General features: G+C 38.9%; 1 protein-coding gene across 4 annotated transcripts in view; it reads left to right on the forward strand.

The window, feature by feature from the left end:
• Window positions 1-11,971: 11,971 nt before the first annotated feature.
• The window catches only part of DGKB (diacylglycerol kinase beta), a gene marked incomplete at its 5' end in the record, with an annotated part of 287,887 nt that continues 281,971 nt past the window's right edge, over window positions 11,972-17,887 (forward strand). For 2 of the 4 annotated variants that reach the window (XM_081971452.1, XM_081971451.1), the window contains 3 exons: window positions 11,972-12,041; window positions 14,630-14,706; window positions 16,352-16,372. In XM_081971452.1, coding sequence (XP_081827578.1) covers window positions 11,972-12,041; window positions 14,630-14,706; window positions 16,352-16,372 — 168 coding nt within the window. The remainder of the gene's footprint in view (window positions 12,042-14,629; window positions 14,707-16,351; window positions 16,373-17,887) is intronic. The other 2 variants (XM_081971454.1, XM_081971453.1) reach the window with 1 other exon arrangement.

Below are 17,887 nucleotides of genomic sequence, written 5' to 3' on the forward strand. Positions count from 1 at the left end.
AAGGATTCTAATCTGGCTGATTCATATGAATGGGACATAATAATGATTTTCCTAAATCTGGGTTGTAAATTTGATGAAATGCATAAATAATATGTATCCACATAATCATCAGTATGGAAATACTATTCTCTTCATCCATTTAATAAACCAATTAATTGAGACTCTAGAAGAATGCAGAGTGCAGAGAAGAACAACAAAGATGATTAGGGGACTGAATGCTAAAACATGATCAATGTTTGCAGGAATTGGATAAGTCTAGTTTCATTAAAAGAGTAGGTGTGACAGCTATGTAGCTGTGTTCCAACATCTAAAGGTTGCTGTAAAGAAAGGGAGTAAACCTATTCTTCAAAAAGCCCGAAGAAGCAATGGATGAAAACAAATAAAGGAGAGAACCAATTTAGAATTAAGAAGGTATTTCATGACAGAACAATTAATCAGTGGAACAACTTTCTCCAGAAGTTGTGAATACTCAAATAATGGAGGCTTTTAAGAAGAGATTGGACAACCATTTGTCTGAAATGTTTTAGGGTCTCCTGCATGAGTGGCTGATTGCACTAGAAGATCTCCAAGGTGTCTTCCAACTATGTTATTCTGTTATTAATCCCTTTGTTTTTCAGATGTATGCCACTACAGTAGAACCTCTGGTCATGACCATAATTCGTTCTGTAACTTAGGTCGCAACCCCATTTGGTCGTGAGCTTGTACCTAATTTTGAAAATTTGGTGTTTACAAAAAAAAAATGGTGCAGAAGGGGAAATCAGCCTCGGGGAAAAAAATATGGATTTTTTGTTCGGAACCTGATTTGGTCGTGGTCAGAAGCTTTCATATCAAGATAGAGAAATAACCATTCTGAAACAGATCCCTAAGAAAGTCAGAGAGAAAAGAAAAAACTATTCGCAATTAGCGAAGAAGCTTTACCAGAAAGGGGTGTGGTTTAGATGGTTGATGCCTGAAGGTATGTTAATTTTCTGGGAGGATACTAGAGTTAGAATCAACACAACCATAGAGGCACAGGCCTTTATGGAAAAAAATAAAGCACTCCTAGATATACCTGATGATCCTACACCCGACATACAGGACACGGGAGGGGCCGGAGCTCTGCTGCCGGGAGGAGAGGGGGCAATACCAAGAAAACTCAGATCACAAAAATGAATAGGAAATCGGCTTTATATAAATTGATTGAAATTTTTATATGAATTTATATGCTGACAAACTATCACTATGTAATATTGAATTATTTGTTTAAATGAATACTATGAGTATGGGGGGCGGGGTTACCCCTCACACATTGTAACTGCCAAAATTTTGTAACCTACTCCAATACCCTTTTCATTATTTTTTTTTTAAAAAAAACCAATAAAACTTTGTTTAAAAAAAAAAAAGCTTTCATGACCAAAGGACTTTACAGTTGAGGACTTTACAGTTCTACTGTACTTTGAGGAAAGAATGAGTAATACAATATATAGAGGTAGACTTGATTACAGGCACCATGAAACTATATAAAATAATAATCATGCACTAATTATTCAGAAATAGTCTGGTTGGTTATAAAGGGACACAATTTCATTTAGCTTCATTTAGTCATGTTCAATTGTCAGTGACTGAAAATATACTTGCTGTTTTCTTAGTTTTACAGAAATGGTTTGCAATTGCTTGCTTTCAGGGCTGAGAGAAAGTGATTAACTAGAGGAAACCCAGCTGACTTTTTAAACTGCTTGATCTTTGCAGGCTTTGTAAAAGGACACATAGGGCTACTTTTTGTTCTCTGTTAAAGCAAATCTGTAGATGGATTTTGCTTTATTACTAGTTAGGAAAGTGAATTCTCTGTAGGTGGATGTTTAACTATTCCCTTTTCATGTCACTAAGCATGTTTCCGACTGGCAGAAATTACTGAATGTATTTTAAATGGATTTAAAGCAGCTTAGTCTCTCTGGGTTGCACACTGATATTTCTGTAAATCTCATTCTTTTCAGTGAATTTTTCTTTTATAATAAATGTAATCAAAAGTTACAGCTGCCGTCTAAATTTATTGTTGGCATTAAAAGTTGAAATTTTAAAATATAATTAGGGTATCCAAAAAGGAGATATGTCTGAGCGTACATTTTTCCTATAACAGCAGCATTTTAATGATGTTGAATATGGTTTCATAATTATCCAGAGCCATGCATACGGATAAAAACATAGAATTCTTTTGCTTCTTTACATTCTAAATCAGTCCCTTTACACTAAAGTATTTATAATTCTGAAAAGCACATTGAAACTTTTTGTAAAAACCTCCTGATTATGCACTTGTAACAGCAGTCTAAAAGCCTTGATTAAATTGTTATCCATAAAATGCTTCTAACTGATAACAAATAATAAACTTTGAGAGTTCAAATTTTGGATAATACTTTATAAACCATCCAAATTTAAATTAATATTTTTAGCTTTTTCTAAGGAAAATATAAAAAGTATTGGATTAAATTGAATTTTGCAGCATGTTTTATCATTTTTTAAAATTAATTTTATTAATGTTGGTAAACAAGGACATTTTTAAAAACTTTAATAACTTTTATTTTATTTCATTTACAATTCATTTTATTTTTACCTAGGCTCTGCAATAATTCTATGAAGTAGTTTGGCATGATGAATTGATCCATTGAATTTCATTACTTTTATCTGGTTTTCCAACACCTTTATTCAATATCTCCAAATCATCTTCCCCTTTTTTTGGCTGGCTAACACATTGAGAATTTTGACAGCATATTATAGGCATGTTTATAGATTGATCCATAAAATGGGAGTAGCTGGTTAACAAAACAGCTGTTCACCAGAAACCAGAAGGCAACCTTATGATATGCTCCTTACTATGTCTACAGATTCCCACAGTTTATTTTACTATCTCAGTTTGGCTCTATTTTTTGAAACACGCTTTCAAACAGAGCAAAGGGCAAAATTGTAATCCAATTTTTAAAAAAATATATTCCCAAGATAAATATGTGTAAAGAATCTTTCAAACTGGTGATTATCAATATCAGTTCCTGAGGAACATACCGTACATGAGAAAGTTCTGTTGTATTCAAATTAGGTTTGTGCATATTTGGTATTTTTTGTGAAATGCAACAAATCAATATATAATAAACAGAGAAAAATACAAAAATGATATACAGTAAAGTAATTAATATATAATAGTATTAATGCAATACTATTAATTATTAAGAGGTATAGTAAAATTATAATTATTTTAGCAATAATAAAGCAAACTTGAACTGAAGAAAAGGCAACAATACCATAACTAATATTTTAAAACAGTATTAAATCTAGGTCAGGAATATCAGAATAATGGCCCACAGGCCAGTTGCGTCACATATAGTCTACATCCACCCTAGCTCTGTGAAGAAAAAATTTGCTATTACATCACCTGACAGCAAAGTGACGCTGCGAGTTTGATACCCGTGATCTAGATCATACAAAGATATGTTGCTTTATCCTTACAGTTTTACATTAAATATCACTGTTGATATAAATATAAAATTGCTCTGGTTCAGATCTATTCAGTATTTTGAACCTGAATATTAGCAATAGTACTTGTGGGATTTGCATGTCAATCATGTCTTGCATAAACCAGCACTATGTCACATAAATAGCCGCTGCAGTTTTTGGGTTGCATCAACAGAAGTATATGCTCCTTTAAAAGGCTCCATCAGGATGCCTTGATCCATTCACCTCCCAATACTCAGACCTGTGGGAGACAACTGTCCTATGATTTCCTCATAAGAAGCAGCAATTTATTTTATTTGATTTCTAGACCGCCTCCTCTTTCCGGAGGGACTCCAGAGAATCCAGAGAATATGTCAGTAAGCTCCCATTCTCTCCTTGTCCAGAGAGTTTCCTAAGAATCAGTCGACTTGTTGGTCCTTCAATCTTTGTCAAGGTTGTTTTCTCAGCTCTGTTGGCGATGTGCTTAGTTGTCTCTCCTGGAACTTCTGTAAACAGAACTATTTTAGAAGAACATTGTGTGTTGGCATCTTCTTATTGGATGTGTATTTATAATAGTTCTAATCAGTGATGAAATCCGCCAGGCGCACGCCTTGCATGCCTGAGATGTGCTCTCACACCGCACTAATAAAGGAACATTCTCAATAAGGTGGGGGTAGCATCCAGGTATGAGTTAACACTGTCCATTCTCTGATTGGACTGAGTCTCATTAATAATTAATTAATATCCCTATATAACCTGCCATATGGATATCTGCACCCAGCTTTCAACTCAGTCCACTCTGAGGACAACAGTGTTATCCAACTTGTTGCATATGTTGAATTTTGGCTTTATAGGAAGAGTTATCATGAATTTGACTATTGCTTGCTCCATCTGTGAGTATGGCTGCTAAACCCAGCCATATCCTCACATAACTTCAGGACTCCTCTCCCGGTGGCCGCAATGGGCTGTGTGGCCTAGGCCTGTCTGTCCACTTCATTGGACAGAACCTTGCCCCAGGGGTTTGGTTTGATTGAGGAGGAGCCCGATCTCTGCACGATGGGGTTCAAAGAGGCTGCCGGAACTCAGATTGGATTGCCGCACCTGCCTCCCATGCTCTGAGATCCCCTTCAGACCGCTGCGTCCTTGGGACAGGGGAATTAGGAAGCCTCCACACGTCTGCCTATGCACAGGGTGAGAGAGAGATCTGAGGAGCATCCTGGCCCCCAAATAGCTCCACAGCATGCCAGTCCGTCAATTGGACAGGCTTGCGGCCGGACGAGCAGTGCAGCCAGCAGACGCACACCCTTTGCCCAATCACCCTCAACATGTCATGGTGGTCCTAGTGAGGCTGAGGAATGATTTGGAAGAATACACTGCCCTATCGGCCTGGGAGAGCAGGGCGCAGCAAGGAAATGCCATTTTGCCTCCCGCCTAAACCAAAGGCTGTAAAAAAGGGCACGAGCACCATTTTGGGTCACTGTATGAGGTGCGGCCGCCATTTTATACAGATTGATCTATGGCGGACAGCAGTGTTCCGGGGCCTTTCCCTGAGAACAGAGAAGGTCATGGGCTGTCCCCGAGGCTGATAACAACAGTGCCTCCTGTTTCATCAGCAGGGCCCTCAGCCTCCCTGGCTGATGGAGAAGCCAAGGCACATTGTAAGGCCCACAAGGCGAACAAGGCCATGAAGTCAAAGAAGTCTTTAAAAGCCGTGGCCAAACCAAGCATATCGGCTCTGACCAACAATGCCATTCTCCTCCTGCACAGCAAGAGAAGCCAAGCCTCAGGTCAGATGAAGGGACCCCTTCCCTTAGGGAATTGAGATCAGACCCATTCAGCCCTATGCTAACAATTTATACATCCGGCCTTTGGGGCAACACCCCACAGACCTCCATGGCTGCTACATTTGCTGCTCAGACCAGGGGTTTGGAGGCCTTCCTGACTTCATTGGCCTTTGGGCCTTAGGCAGAATGGATCCCCACTAGTGCCCCTTGTGCCCCCCCCCATGCCACCAGCAGGGCTCAACTTTCAGGACATCATCTCAGAGGCCATTAAGCAAGGCATTGCTGCCGGGATACGGGAACGTAATTGGACACCTTCTGGCTCCCAACGGCTTACAGACTCAGAGGGAGGCTGCATTGGCTGGAGCAGAGGCCCCTGACAGCCCTTCCCCGGGTTCAGAGGGTGGGGAGATAAGAGGTGCTGACTTTGGGAAGGAGGAGCCAACATCGTGATGAAACGGACGTGCGTTCTCGATGCTCCGAGACTGCGGCCGATACTTTTGTCACTGGGTGGTCCAATCGGACCTAAACCGTCCCGCAGAGATGGTCAACAGGAAGAATACATCTTGCTGATCTCAGGGACATTGCAAAGACCCTGATGGATCCAAGAGAAGTTCTTCAAACAGGCGACAAAAAATCCAGCCATTAGGCTGATGAAGTCAGGACACTCCAAAATGGAAGCATACGGAAAGAGAAAGTGTTTCCAGCTGGTGAGGAATTTTTGCCGTTTTAAAGGAGACTGCCTATAAAAAACTTAAAGTTAATTTAAATTTGAGAACAGAAGAGATAAGCGGTGGAATTGAGCTTTGAATGGTTTTGGACAGTGGGTTATCTTACTTTTTAAATGCTATGTTTATGGATGGAATTTATGCAAGCATTTAAAAATAAATGGATTAAGTTTTCTTCTTCTATTTTTTTTCTTTTATTATTATTCTTTGTAACCTATGTACTAAAATTCTCCTTTTTCACTACTGCGGGTGTTTTTCCCCTTTCTTCTCTAACTCATTCAAGAATTTGACATTTTTTTTAACTTGGGAAAGAAAAACACTGCTACTCGGAGGCTGGAGGTTTGTGTATTGGAAACAAAACACTTTTACTTTCTTCATTGATTATTCTGGCGTGGCAAGGTCTCACTGTTTGTTTATATAGAGTGATAAGAAGAAAAGCATACAGATGTTCCTTTGAAGTATATCTTTAACCAGAGAAAAGTGAAAATAAGACCTTATTGTGAATTTATGCTTAATCTTGTAAAAACCTTCCAAGCCAGAGCAGCAGTGTTTGCCAGCTGGAGATAATGGCACAACTTCAACAGCAGAAAGAAAATTTAAGCCTACAAAAGATATTGTTAGAAATTCAGAAATTATCAAATACATTTGAGAGAACGGAGAAGAAGTTGGAAAACCTAGAGCATCTAACAGTAAAATATGATGAAGAAGTTGGAGATGTTTATCAAGTGGAAAAAGTGGAGGTTAGAGTCCTAAAAACCGAAGAGGAAAATGATCATAAAGAAATTGGTTTGTGTCTGGAAATGGAAAGAGTGGAACATTGAAAGAGGAATTAAATGGAGGGGAACTCTACCCCAGAAGGCAAGATACAGAAGAAGAAAAAATAAAAGAATTTATGGATTTAAAGACAGAAATTTTATTAGCAACATCATTGATAACACCACTGACAATTAAAGATAAGCTGGTTAAATAAACAGAAGAAGGGCATCAAAATTACATGAGAGTCTTAATAAGCAAGGAGTTGCTAAGAGGAGTCCATACAAATTTGATTAAGGAGATGATTAGAGGACTGATACCACAAATGGCAGAAGACATGACTGTTTTGCTACTGGAAAGATACAGGTTGATAGATGGAATTGCATAATTTAAAACTAGTTAAACTTAGTGAAATTTAGTGACAATAGATATAGTCTAATAAATACTTGATAATGATAATAATATATACATATGTATTGTTATGATAAGTAATAATTGGATATGAATATTTGAATGGCACCCATGAAAGGAAAATTAGAAATCTTTTTGGTCATATATAAAGGCTAATAAAAAAGAATTAAGTTAAATTTAGTTAAGTTTTGATTATTAGAGGGAAAAATGTTATGATACAAGATACAGTCAAATAAAGGAGGGATAATGATAACAATGTGTATGTGTATATATGTGTGTGTGTGTGTGTGTGTGTGTGTGTGTGTGTGTGTGTATGTATGGGTACAATGTAAGGAAATTGGATGTAAATTGTAAACAGTGATTTGGAAAAGAGGATTAGAAATTTTTGTTACTAAATATTATGGATGTTTAGTTAGAATATGCCATAAGGATTCAGTGTTATTGGAGTATCTTAGAAATAGTAAATGAAATACCAGTATGTGGTTATGTTTTAAATCTTGATATATTTTATGATGAAGGATGTTTAAACAATTGTAGTCAAATGAAAATGGAGGTATGATGATGGTAATATGTATAAATATCTGAGTTAAAATACTTGAGTTAATATGAATTATGGTTGATGACTGTGGAAGAGATGCACGAAAGTTTTTTTTGTAACCAACAGATACACTTTCTACAGTATGCAAAGAAGGAGGATACTTTGTGTTGTGTTTGTTTTGAAAAAAAAATATTTTTAAAAAAAGAGACGCTGACCTTTTGGAGGAAGAGGGCATGGCGCTGGACAAGCTCACACCACGGGGCTCTTTCCACCTATTAGCCAAGCCCCTATTGGCCAAGGCCAAAGTCGCATCCATCTTTGTGGGCCAAGCAGAAACAGCCGCAGCCCCGACTCCATCTACTTCGGCCAGCACATGGTTCAAGGAACATGAGACATGTTCACACAAGTAGAGACTGACTGCCGAGCTGTTCAAAGGGTGGAGTTTGTTTGGGGACGCCCTACACCCTTTCTGGTGGAAGGGAAGGACAAATGTAAGGTTTTGCCATCTAACATTAAGAAAGGTTTGTCCTGTCCCGTCCTGTCCCCTGTCCTAGGAAGCAGACGGATGTCAACTTGTAAAGCGTTGCCATGACTGTTATCAGGTTGGCATTCGGGGGAGGATTCCATGCATACCTTTGGCCAGAGTTGGATTTCATATTTCTACAACCTAGTTCGTGAATATGATCTATGACGCATGGCAGAAAGAAGGAGATAGAGGGATAAAGTTCAAATGTAATTAAGCAGAAACCAGTTTTAACTCCGCAGGAGTACACACCAGAATGTTGATCCTAATAAATGAATGGATTTCTTTGGAACTTTGTCTCGAGGCTCATAAATTAATTAGGTCATCTTCTGGGAACTTCACAACATATAGGCAGGATTACGGGAGTTCCTTCTGAAACTATGATTCTAACCTACAGGCTTCTGCTCTCAGTACACCTTTGGTCAGCACCAACGCTAGCCATCGTATCAGCAGCACAGGGGCAATCAGGGCAAGGGGGCCTTTCGAGGGAGGTGGAATCGCTACAATCATAAGAGTGAGCAGCCAGAGGGGCGATTCACCATAGGAGCATGCTTACTGCACTTTGCTGACCAGTGGGATGTCACCACTTCAGATGGCTGGGTTAGAACCACCGGGCTGGTTTGGCCTTGGAATTCATTTCTTCCCTGCTCAGTTTCTTCATCCACTGCCCTGTTTCCTATAACCCGCAGAGGCAACTCTTGATGCATGCAGCTATCCAGCATCTTCTGGATATCAAGGCCATCTAGGAGGTGCCGGAGGGCCAGCCGCATCGGGGATTCTGCTCCATTGTTTTTGTCATCCCTAAGTTCTCGGGGGGATAGAAGGCTATTTTGGACTTTAAAAGGTTGAATTATTATTTGAAATTTAAGAAATTTAAAATGCGCAGACCATTTTGGAGTGTCTGAGAAGGGGTGATTTTCTTACCTTGGTGGATTTGACCGAGGCGTATTTGCATGTACCTATTCTCCAGGACCCCCATCAGTACTTGTGTTTTTGTTATGCTAACGTTCATTACCTATATAGGGCTTTGCCCTTTGCCCTTTCTTCGGTTCCTCGTGCATTTACTAAGATCCTGGCAGCCTTTGCTGCACACCTAAGAAGCATACCTGTCAGAATACATTGCTATTGGATGATATCTTAGTACAATCTACCTCAAGAGAGTGGGCCAATAGGGACCTGACAATCACCATCCAGGCTCTGCAGTCACATGGTTTCTCCATAAATGTCCCAAAGAGTCACCTCACACCCACCACCCAGATCTTACACATAGGTGAAACAGGTATTCCTCTCTGAGGAATGTAAGTCGATCCTTAAGAGACTGTGAAAGCAAGTGTTGGGTGAAAGCAAGGTTTCATTGACCACGTTATCTAAGCTCTTCAGAAAGATGGTATCTGCCATCACCATTGTGCCCTGATTACACTCCAGAGAGCTCCAATGGTTCCTTCTTCTCTTCCAGAAACAGAGGACCAGCATGTCTTTAGCACAGGTCTGCTTACCACGGGAGGTCTGAGCCTCTATCCGCTGGTGGAGGTCCCCTGCCTTGGATCAAGAGTGCCACTTCAGGATCGAACATAGAATCACCATTACCACGGGCGCTAGCCTCACAGGCTCAGGGTCAATGGGATCAGGGGGAAGCCACACTCAGTATTAACCTTCTAAAGCTCAGGGCCATTAGGCTTGCACTTAGTCGCTTCGAGCAGCATGTTAGGGATCAACATGTATTGGTACTTACTGACAACATGGTGGCCAAAGTGCACATGAACAGGCAGGGGGCCTAGACAGCTCATGTGGAAGGCAATGGAGCTAAGGCTCACATGATGTCCATCTCGGCTGGACACATCTTGGGGGTAGAAAATATCCAAGCTGATTGGCTCCGTAGGGCCACAGTAGATTAGGCGGAGTGGCAATTACACTCTTGTCTTTTTCAGGAGGTCACCCAATGGTTCGGGGTTCTGGTTGTGGATCTGTTCGCCTCCCCTGCCAATGTGCAACTCCCTAGATACGTGTCCAGGTTCCGCATGCCGGGGGCAGAGGGAGTGGATGCACTGTGCCACTCCTGACCTCAGGGTCTCCTCTACACCTTCCCTCCAACTCCATTGCTGGCCAGAGTCATTTGCCAAATCATCTACACCAGGGTGAAGATCATTCTAATTGCGCCACACTGGCCACGGATCCCATGGTTTGTGGATCTCAAAGCCTTGTCCATGCAGAATCCATGGAAGATACCCCCATACAGGATTTCCTTATGCCATGGGTCGCTAGAACCCTGGATCCACAGTGGCTGCAGCTAACCGCCTGGCGGTTGAGCAGGGGGCTCTAACGCGGGACAGGTTCTTCACCTCTAGAAAGTCTTCCACGGTCCATATTTACGATGTGACCTGGCGGATTTTCTGCACATGGTGTTCCTCCAAAGACATCACCCAGGCTTCTGTTCCCAAACCTTGGATTTCCTCCAGGATGGGTTGGACAAAGGGTTATCCCCGAATACTCTTAGATGACAGGTAGCCGCCCTCACCATGGTTCTGACCTGGTGGGAGGATCATCCCCTCTCTCATCATCCCACAGTAAAAAGATTTCTAAAGAGGGCAACGAACCTCAAACCCACACCGGTTCATAGGTATCCCATGTGGGACTTGTCAAAGTCCTCTTAGGCCTTACCAAACCCATTCGCACCATCTCGATGGAGCTCCTCACGATGAAGGTGGCCTTCCTGGTGGCCATCATCTCCATCAGGAGAATTTCAGAGTTGAGGGCCCTGTCAGTTAGGGAAGGGCTATGCACTTTGAATCTTGTAGTTGATGGTTCTTTGTTCAACAACTTCTCAGCTTTAACGGGAGGTACTTGTTGGTTTTTGGATCATTAAAAGTTATTTCTATGGTTTGGATAACACTTGGAGTCGTGTGTGTGTCTTATTCTTCGCTAAAATCTGGCTGCAGATACCCATAGGGCGGGTTATATAGGGATATTAATTAATTATTAATGAGTCCAATCAGAGAAAGGAAAGTGTTAACCCATACATGGATGCTATCCCCACTTTATTAGAAGAGGTGTATCAGGTAAGTACCAATGCGCTATTTGAAGCCTTCCAGGTTTGCAAAGGTAAGTAGAACAGCGAGAGGGAAGGGAAATCCGCTGTGCCATGCAATTTAGATTAGCTAGAAAGCAGGAAATCTGTCAATTCTAGCTAATATAAATCACGCTTCACAGCTGATTTTGTGGAAATACCGGTTTATCCAAACCGATAGCAATTTTTTTACATTTCGGGTGAACTGGTAGCATTTCACTCCTGGCTCTAATTTTATTATTGCTATATGATGTACTGCTTAGTTTATTATATTTATTGATTTATTGTAATGTATTCTCATTTTTGATATTGTACTATGCAATATCAACGGATCCTATAAAATCTAGCAAAATGAAAATGTAGTAAATAAAAATAAGCTTTTCTTTATATAAATATAGATACATATTGATGGATATATTTATACATACAGGGTGCTATATGCATGAAATAAAGTTTCACATGTAGTTCAGAAAATCCAAACTGATAGATGAACCTAGTTACTAATATAGTTAATACATTGGCATGCTGATATTATTGACTTGTTCATATTGTTTTTTTTAATACCAATCCAATAGTTCTAAAAACTTATAAGAGTTTTCTTCTTAATTATATAATTTATATAGAAACTAGATTGAAAAGTTGAAGTATCTTCATAGTCACCAATTGAAATTGCAACACCACAACTGTTGGAATGTAAAACTGCATTTTAATATCATGATGAACCAGGAGAAGTGGGCTAATCTGAGTCCTTCAGAGTTTTCTCAGCTTCAAAAATATGCAGATTGTAAGTACTTTTATATTTCCATAATGTCATAATGAATTATAAACTTATCAAACTATAATTATAAACTTACAAAAAGTAATAGAAAAAAAATCCAGTTATATCTAATTTAAATCTATGTGGTACATTGTCTTTTCAAAACAGAAAAATCAAGGCATTTTAAAAGATGAAGTAATTATCTATAATGCATAATCAAATTAGTAAATAATTATATTATTGATAATTATTTCATTTTTAAATGCCTTGACCTTTCTGTTTTGTAAAGAGCCTGCAGAACAGAGATTTTAAAATTAAGGAACTTTGCAAAGATTGAATATTCTTCATGGTATGTTCTTCTAAAGTGTGGAAATTGGATTGTACACTAAATTATATATTTTAGAGTACCATTATTGTTATCTACTCTACTTAAATGTAAGTAACCCTTCTCCAAGAATGTTTTCTTCAACCATAGATAAAGCTGAAAATCTGGGGGAACCTTCTTTGATTGTTAGATAACCCTATGTCTGCATAATATCCTGTTAATAAATCTTGATGTAGTAGACCATGTGCAGTGGTCTACATGATATTGATAATAGTGTAATTATACTGATGTCAAAATCATCATGACATAGTTATGCATTTAACAAATATTGAATTGAATTGAATACTTTGTCTGGCCCAGTGTGATTAAATACACAAGGAATTTGTTTCCAGTGCAGAACCTCTCAATGTACATGCACAGCAATAGAATAATGATTATTTTCTTCTTCTTCTTCTTCTTCTTCTTCTTCTTCTTCTTCTTCTTCTTCTTCTTCTTCTTCTTCTTCTTCTTCTTCTTCTTCTTCTTCTTCTTCATCATCATCATCATCATCATCATCATCATCATCATCATACCAATAAACGTGGGGAGTAAAGAAGGTGATAAGGATAAATAATAAAACTATAGCAATAAAAAAATTCATTGTATGATACATAAATTTGTTTTTTTTTCTAATTTAATAATTCTTTTGCAGCTTATCAAACCTTACAGTATATATAATCTTCACCCATATGTCTAAAATTGCAATATGCAAATTTGAACAATTTAAAGTTATAACTATTGTTATAAAAATGGTATACTTTTCTGCCAGTATGATGTTTTATAGACAAATACCATGTTTTCCCCAAAATAAGCAGAGTCTTATTTTCTTTTGGCGCTTGGCCTTATTTTTGGGGAGGTCTTATTATTTTTGAGGTGCTGGAGGCGGTGAGCATAGTCACCTCATGGCTGCTACTATGTTGCAATATTTTTGAAAGGGCTTATTTTCTGGGGAGGGCTTATTTTAGCACATGCGCTTAAAAATCTGATTGGGCGTATTATCCGGGGAAATCTTATTTTCGGGAAACAGGGTACAATATTTTTGTTGTTGGCATAATACTCTATGACCGACACATGCAATTGCTTTCTCATCCTGTTGTTATACTGCAGGGATCTCCAAATCCCGATCCCCAACCCTCCAGCCTGGGTACTTGCCCATATCCTGTTAGGAAGCAGGCAAATACAAGTGGTGGCCAAGTTAGCGAAGCTTTATCTGCACATGTGCAAGGCCTAGGTTGTGAGGGAACCTAGACCCTGCACATGTGGATGGAAAAATTGTCTTCCATGATTGATGGAAAAATTGTCTTCCATGAAACTGGTCCCTGGTACCAGAAATGTTGAGGACTGCTATTATATTGCATGGTGGAAAATCTTGGGTACATTAATCTGAACATATTTCCATGGAAGTTTATATGTTCTTTCATATATTCTGTTTTACTTAGAATTGGCAAATTTTGTCAGGGATGGTGGCAAGAATTTTGAAGAACTGGTCCTGGTATTTTGTAATATTTACTAATCATTTTGTAGAATTGCTCCAAATTCACTTTAATGAAATAAAAACAATTCCTTACTCAAAAGTCATGTTTTATATTTGTGAATGTTTCCCTGATAAAAGAAATATGAATATATTCATACTCTACTTCTACTTTAATTAAAATAGCACACTTTAAATTAGCATTATGATTATTATAGGAAAAGTTTATTAGAAAAAGTGAAATGCCCCATTGCCAAGGCAAGTGTGTTTTTAAAAAGTACTTTCACAATTTCCATCCAGGTTGAGTCATACGGGTGGATAAGAATGCTTTGTTTGTGTGTACATTTAAAATATGGATTTCTTTTGGTAAATCCCAGATACATAATTTTATTATAAGAATATTCATGTTAATTGCTTATGTAGAATTCAACAACATTTTAGATATTAAAAAAATTCTAAGATTTAATTTCATGCTCTTTCAAAATCTAACTAGATTTTAACAGAGTAGTTTTGGAATGGAGTGTTTTACATGTTGCTAACATTTATTTATTAATTAAATTGCAATTACAATTAAAATTTGCAATATTCCAACGGCATAGTGTATAAAATTAATGAGGTTTATGTTCTGAAAGGCGTAATTACAATTGGGATGAAGTAGACAATGTTCTGGTGAAAATATTATATTAAATTATTAGTTATGAAGCTAAAAAAATATATGTTATTTCTTTAGAAAACAAGCTTGTTTCAAAAAGTAAAAGACTTCCAACACTATTTTTACAGATTCAACAAAGAAAATTAAGGATGTTTTAGAAGAATTCCATGGCAATGGTGTGCTAGCAAAGTATAATCCTGAACGGGTAATTTATCTTTCTTTATCTAATTTGTTGCATTATTCTTGTTGCTAGAAATCCACTCCATTATGTTTGTGCTCTCTGCAATCATTATATACAGTATATAACTAGCACATATTAATAGTTCCTTCCAGATTGTTTTAACACACATATATTTAAATCAAACACCTGTGCAATGCTCCAGAAGTTATTAGAGTGTTCATTTTTATTCAAATGATTTCACTTTAAACAAATAGAAATTATCAACACGATATTTTATTTCAGCTGACTGCTCATGTTATATTAATGCCCCAATTCTTAGAGTGGCAATGCGTAAGTGGCAATCTGTAGATAAAATGCCCTACTTCCGTGATGGTGAACCTATGGCACGCATGCCACAAGTGGCACATGGAGCCATTTGTCAGGGCACGCGAGGCGCTGCCCTGTCAGCTGGCCAGTGCGCATGCGCGCACTGCCAGCTGAGTTCACCTTTTTAAAAGCCATTTTTCGCCTTCCCAAGGCTCCAGAGGCTTTATAGGAGCCTGGGGAGGGCGAAAAAAGCCTCCCCCGCCCCCCCGGAGGTCCTCCGGAGGCTTCAGGGACCGTCTGGAGGCTTCCCTGAAGCCTTCGGAGCGCTTAAAACGACCCTCCGAGCAAACTGGAAGTCGCATGTAAAAATGGGGGGTTGTGCGTGCATGCACACTGGGGGGTTGTGCGTTGCATTATGGGTGTGGCACGCCCACACATGACCCCCCTGCGCTCCCCCCACTTGTGGCATGCGAGCCAAAAAAGGTTCGCCATCGCTGCCCTACTTGATACGTTTATTAATTATTAATTCTTCGTTATGCTGCAATTAAATGTTATTGTTAAAATATTGAGAAAATTATTAACATATATGGGAGATGTCTTTCGCTACCCATCATACCAGACCAGATAGGATGAACATACTCCTTGTTCCTTTTTCTAAGCTTTATCATCTAATAGAAACTAGGAGGTATGCCTTTTACTTTAATTAAAATAAAAGTCCCTTAAAATAAACAGTCTGCTCCCTAAAGTTTAGCAGGCTTCTATCCTCTCTCTTAGCTTTCCATTAAGCTTAGAATACCTGGCTTTTTCTCCCCCTCCTCCAAAGTGCTGGAATAAGATTGGATAATTATGTGTTAGACGATTGACTTGGTGCCAGGCTTTTGTTGTTTTTAATTCTTCAATCTGCTTGGTTTTGTAATGTTATAATTTTATATGTTGTTATAACTTTTGATTGGAAGCCACCCAGAGTTAGTTGGAAGATGGGTGGCTATATAAATGTTTAAAATAAAATAAAAATAATAAACAAAATGAAGTATCTTTGGTGTACTGCCATTCTATGGAAGAAAATTTAACTGCCTAACAGAATTTTATCCAAGACTTATCAAATCTGTGTCAAATAAAGATTTATATGGTGTCTAAATTGAGCATCTAAATTGATATTGTTGGTTACTACAACTATTTGCTAAAACCATCCTTTTGCAATTTTATTTATACTGGTAACTTATATTGCATGATTTCTTTCTAAGCTGGTTAGTAATGAAATCAAAATTTCATCAAAAACAGCTGGTTTTAAGAATAAGTTTGAAGAAATTTTCTTATTGTATAATTTGATCAAAAATATTTCCTTTCTTTTCCTGCACTACAGAAGCAAGATATTCTTAATCAAGTAAGCATATCCAGTGTATGTGCTAGCTGATATAGCTGATAAATGCTATTAATTTATGTAGATTTATTTTATATGTTCTTTTTTCATATTTAGATATCTATTGGTTAATATCGTATTTTCCTGAAAATAAGATAGGGTCTTATTTTCTTTTGATCACAGAAATATGGCCTTGTTATTGGGGCAGGGTCTTATTATTTTGGGGATGCAGGAGGTGGAAAATGGGACTGTATGTCCTGCTGCCCCAGTCGCCTCCTCTCCCTGTTCTTTGTGCTGGCCAAGCGGCTGGCCAAGTGGCTGGCCGGTGCTGCCCTGACTTATCCTGCCACTGCCCTGCATCGGGTTGGGCTTTCTTCGTGAGGGGGACAGTCTGGGGAGCGAGATTTAGAAAGCCTGGGCTGGTGTGGGGCGGTTTCTCCAGTGAAACGTCTGATTCATCCCCAGGATGAGCATTTTGCCACCTCTCTGCCCCAGCTTGGAAGCTGCAGAGGAAACCTGCCATGCCCAGCAAGGGAGGGAGAAGAGACAGCAAGAGGAGCCACATCTCGCTCCATGCCTTTCAGTTTTCCCCAATCCCCCTGCCTCCCCTCTCACTGAAGAGATGGTGGGGAAGAGAAACAGCCAGGATTCTGTTAGCATTGGGGTGGGTTGGAAGGTATTGGGCCACGAGATGCACATCCTACAAAAGACTTCCAGTTCTGTCACATTCCTCACTGTTTTGTCCAGGGAAGCACCTTGTAAAAAAAAAAAACCTTGTGAGTTCAACTTTCCTGGACAAAACATCGAGGAACACAACAGAAATGCAAGTCTTGGGTAGGACAAGTGTCTCGTGACCCAACACCTCCCACCCCACCCCAATGCTAAAAGAATCTTGGCTGCTTCCCTTTCCTACCATCTCTTTAGCGAGAGGGGTAGCAGGTGGGGTGGGGGAGAAGTGAGAGACATGGAGTAGGACATGGCTCTTCTTGCCGTCTCTTCTCCCCCCCTTTCACTAGGGCTTATTTTTGCAGGATGGCGTATATTTACACTCACCCCAAAAATCAAGCCTGGCCTTATTATCAGGACATGTCGCATTTTCAGACAGTAAAGATGAAGAAAAACACATTTGATACTTACTGCAGTTTTTAAATTACAAAATATATAGTATGAAGGAAGCATGTGATTCATATTCAAAAATGGCCTGGAAACAATATTCTTTGTATTGTGATTTGGTTGTGCCTGTGGGATTGATAAATATTCTCCGTACTTCTGTATGTTGATAAATTGAGAAATCCCTGCCATATTTAGGTATATGGCTGAAAACATCTCTGAAAAATGAAGAAGACCTAATCTTGCATTCAGTCGACATTAATAATTGGAGTGGCATAAAAAGTGTTAAGTAGAAAGCAAAAAGAAAATAAATGGTATATAGTGGAGATGATCAGCAGCCTAAAGAAGCAATAAAGATATGGAATGTAAGAAATAAGAGAAATTCTGAAACTATACGGCGAAGAAAGTGAAGTAAATTCAGTCTGAGAG

Source organism: Natrix helvetica (assembly GCF_964273705.1).
Source record: "Natrix helvetica genome assembly, chromosome: Z".
Lineage (NCBI taxonomy): Eukaryota > Metazoa > Chordata > Lepidosauria > Squamata > Natricidae > Natrix > Natrix helvetica.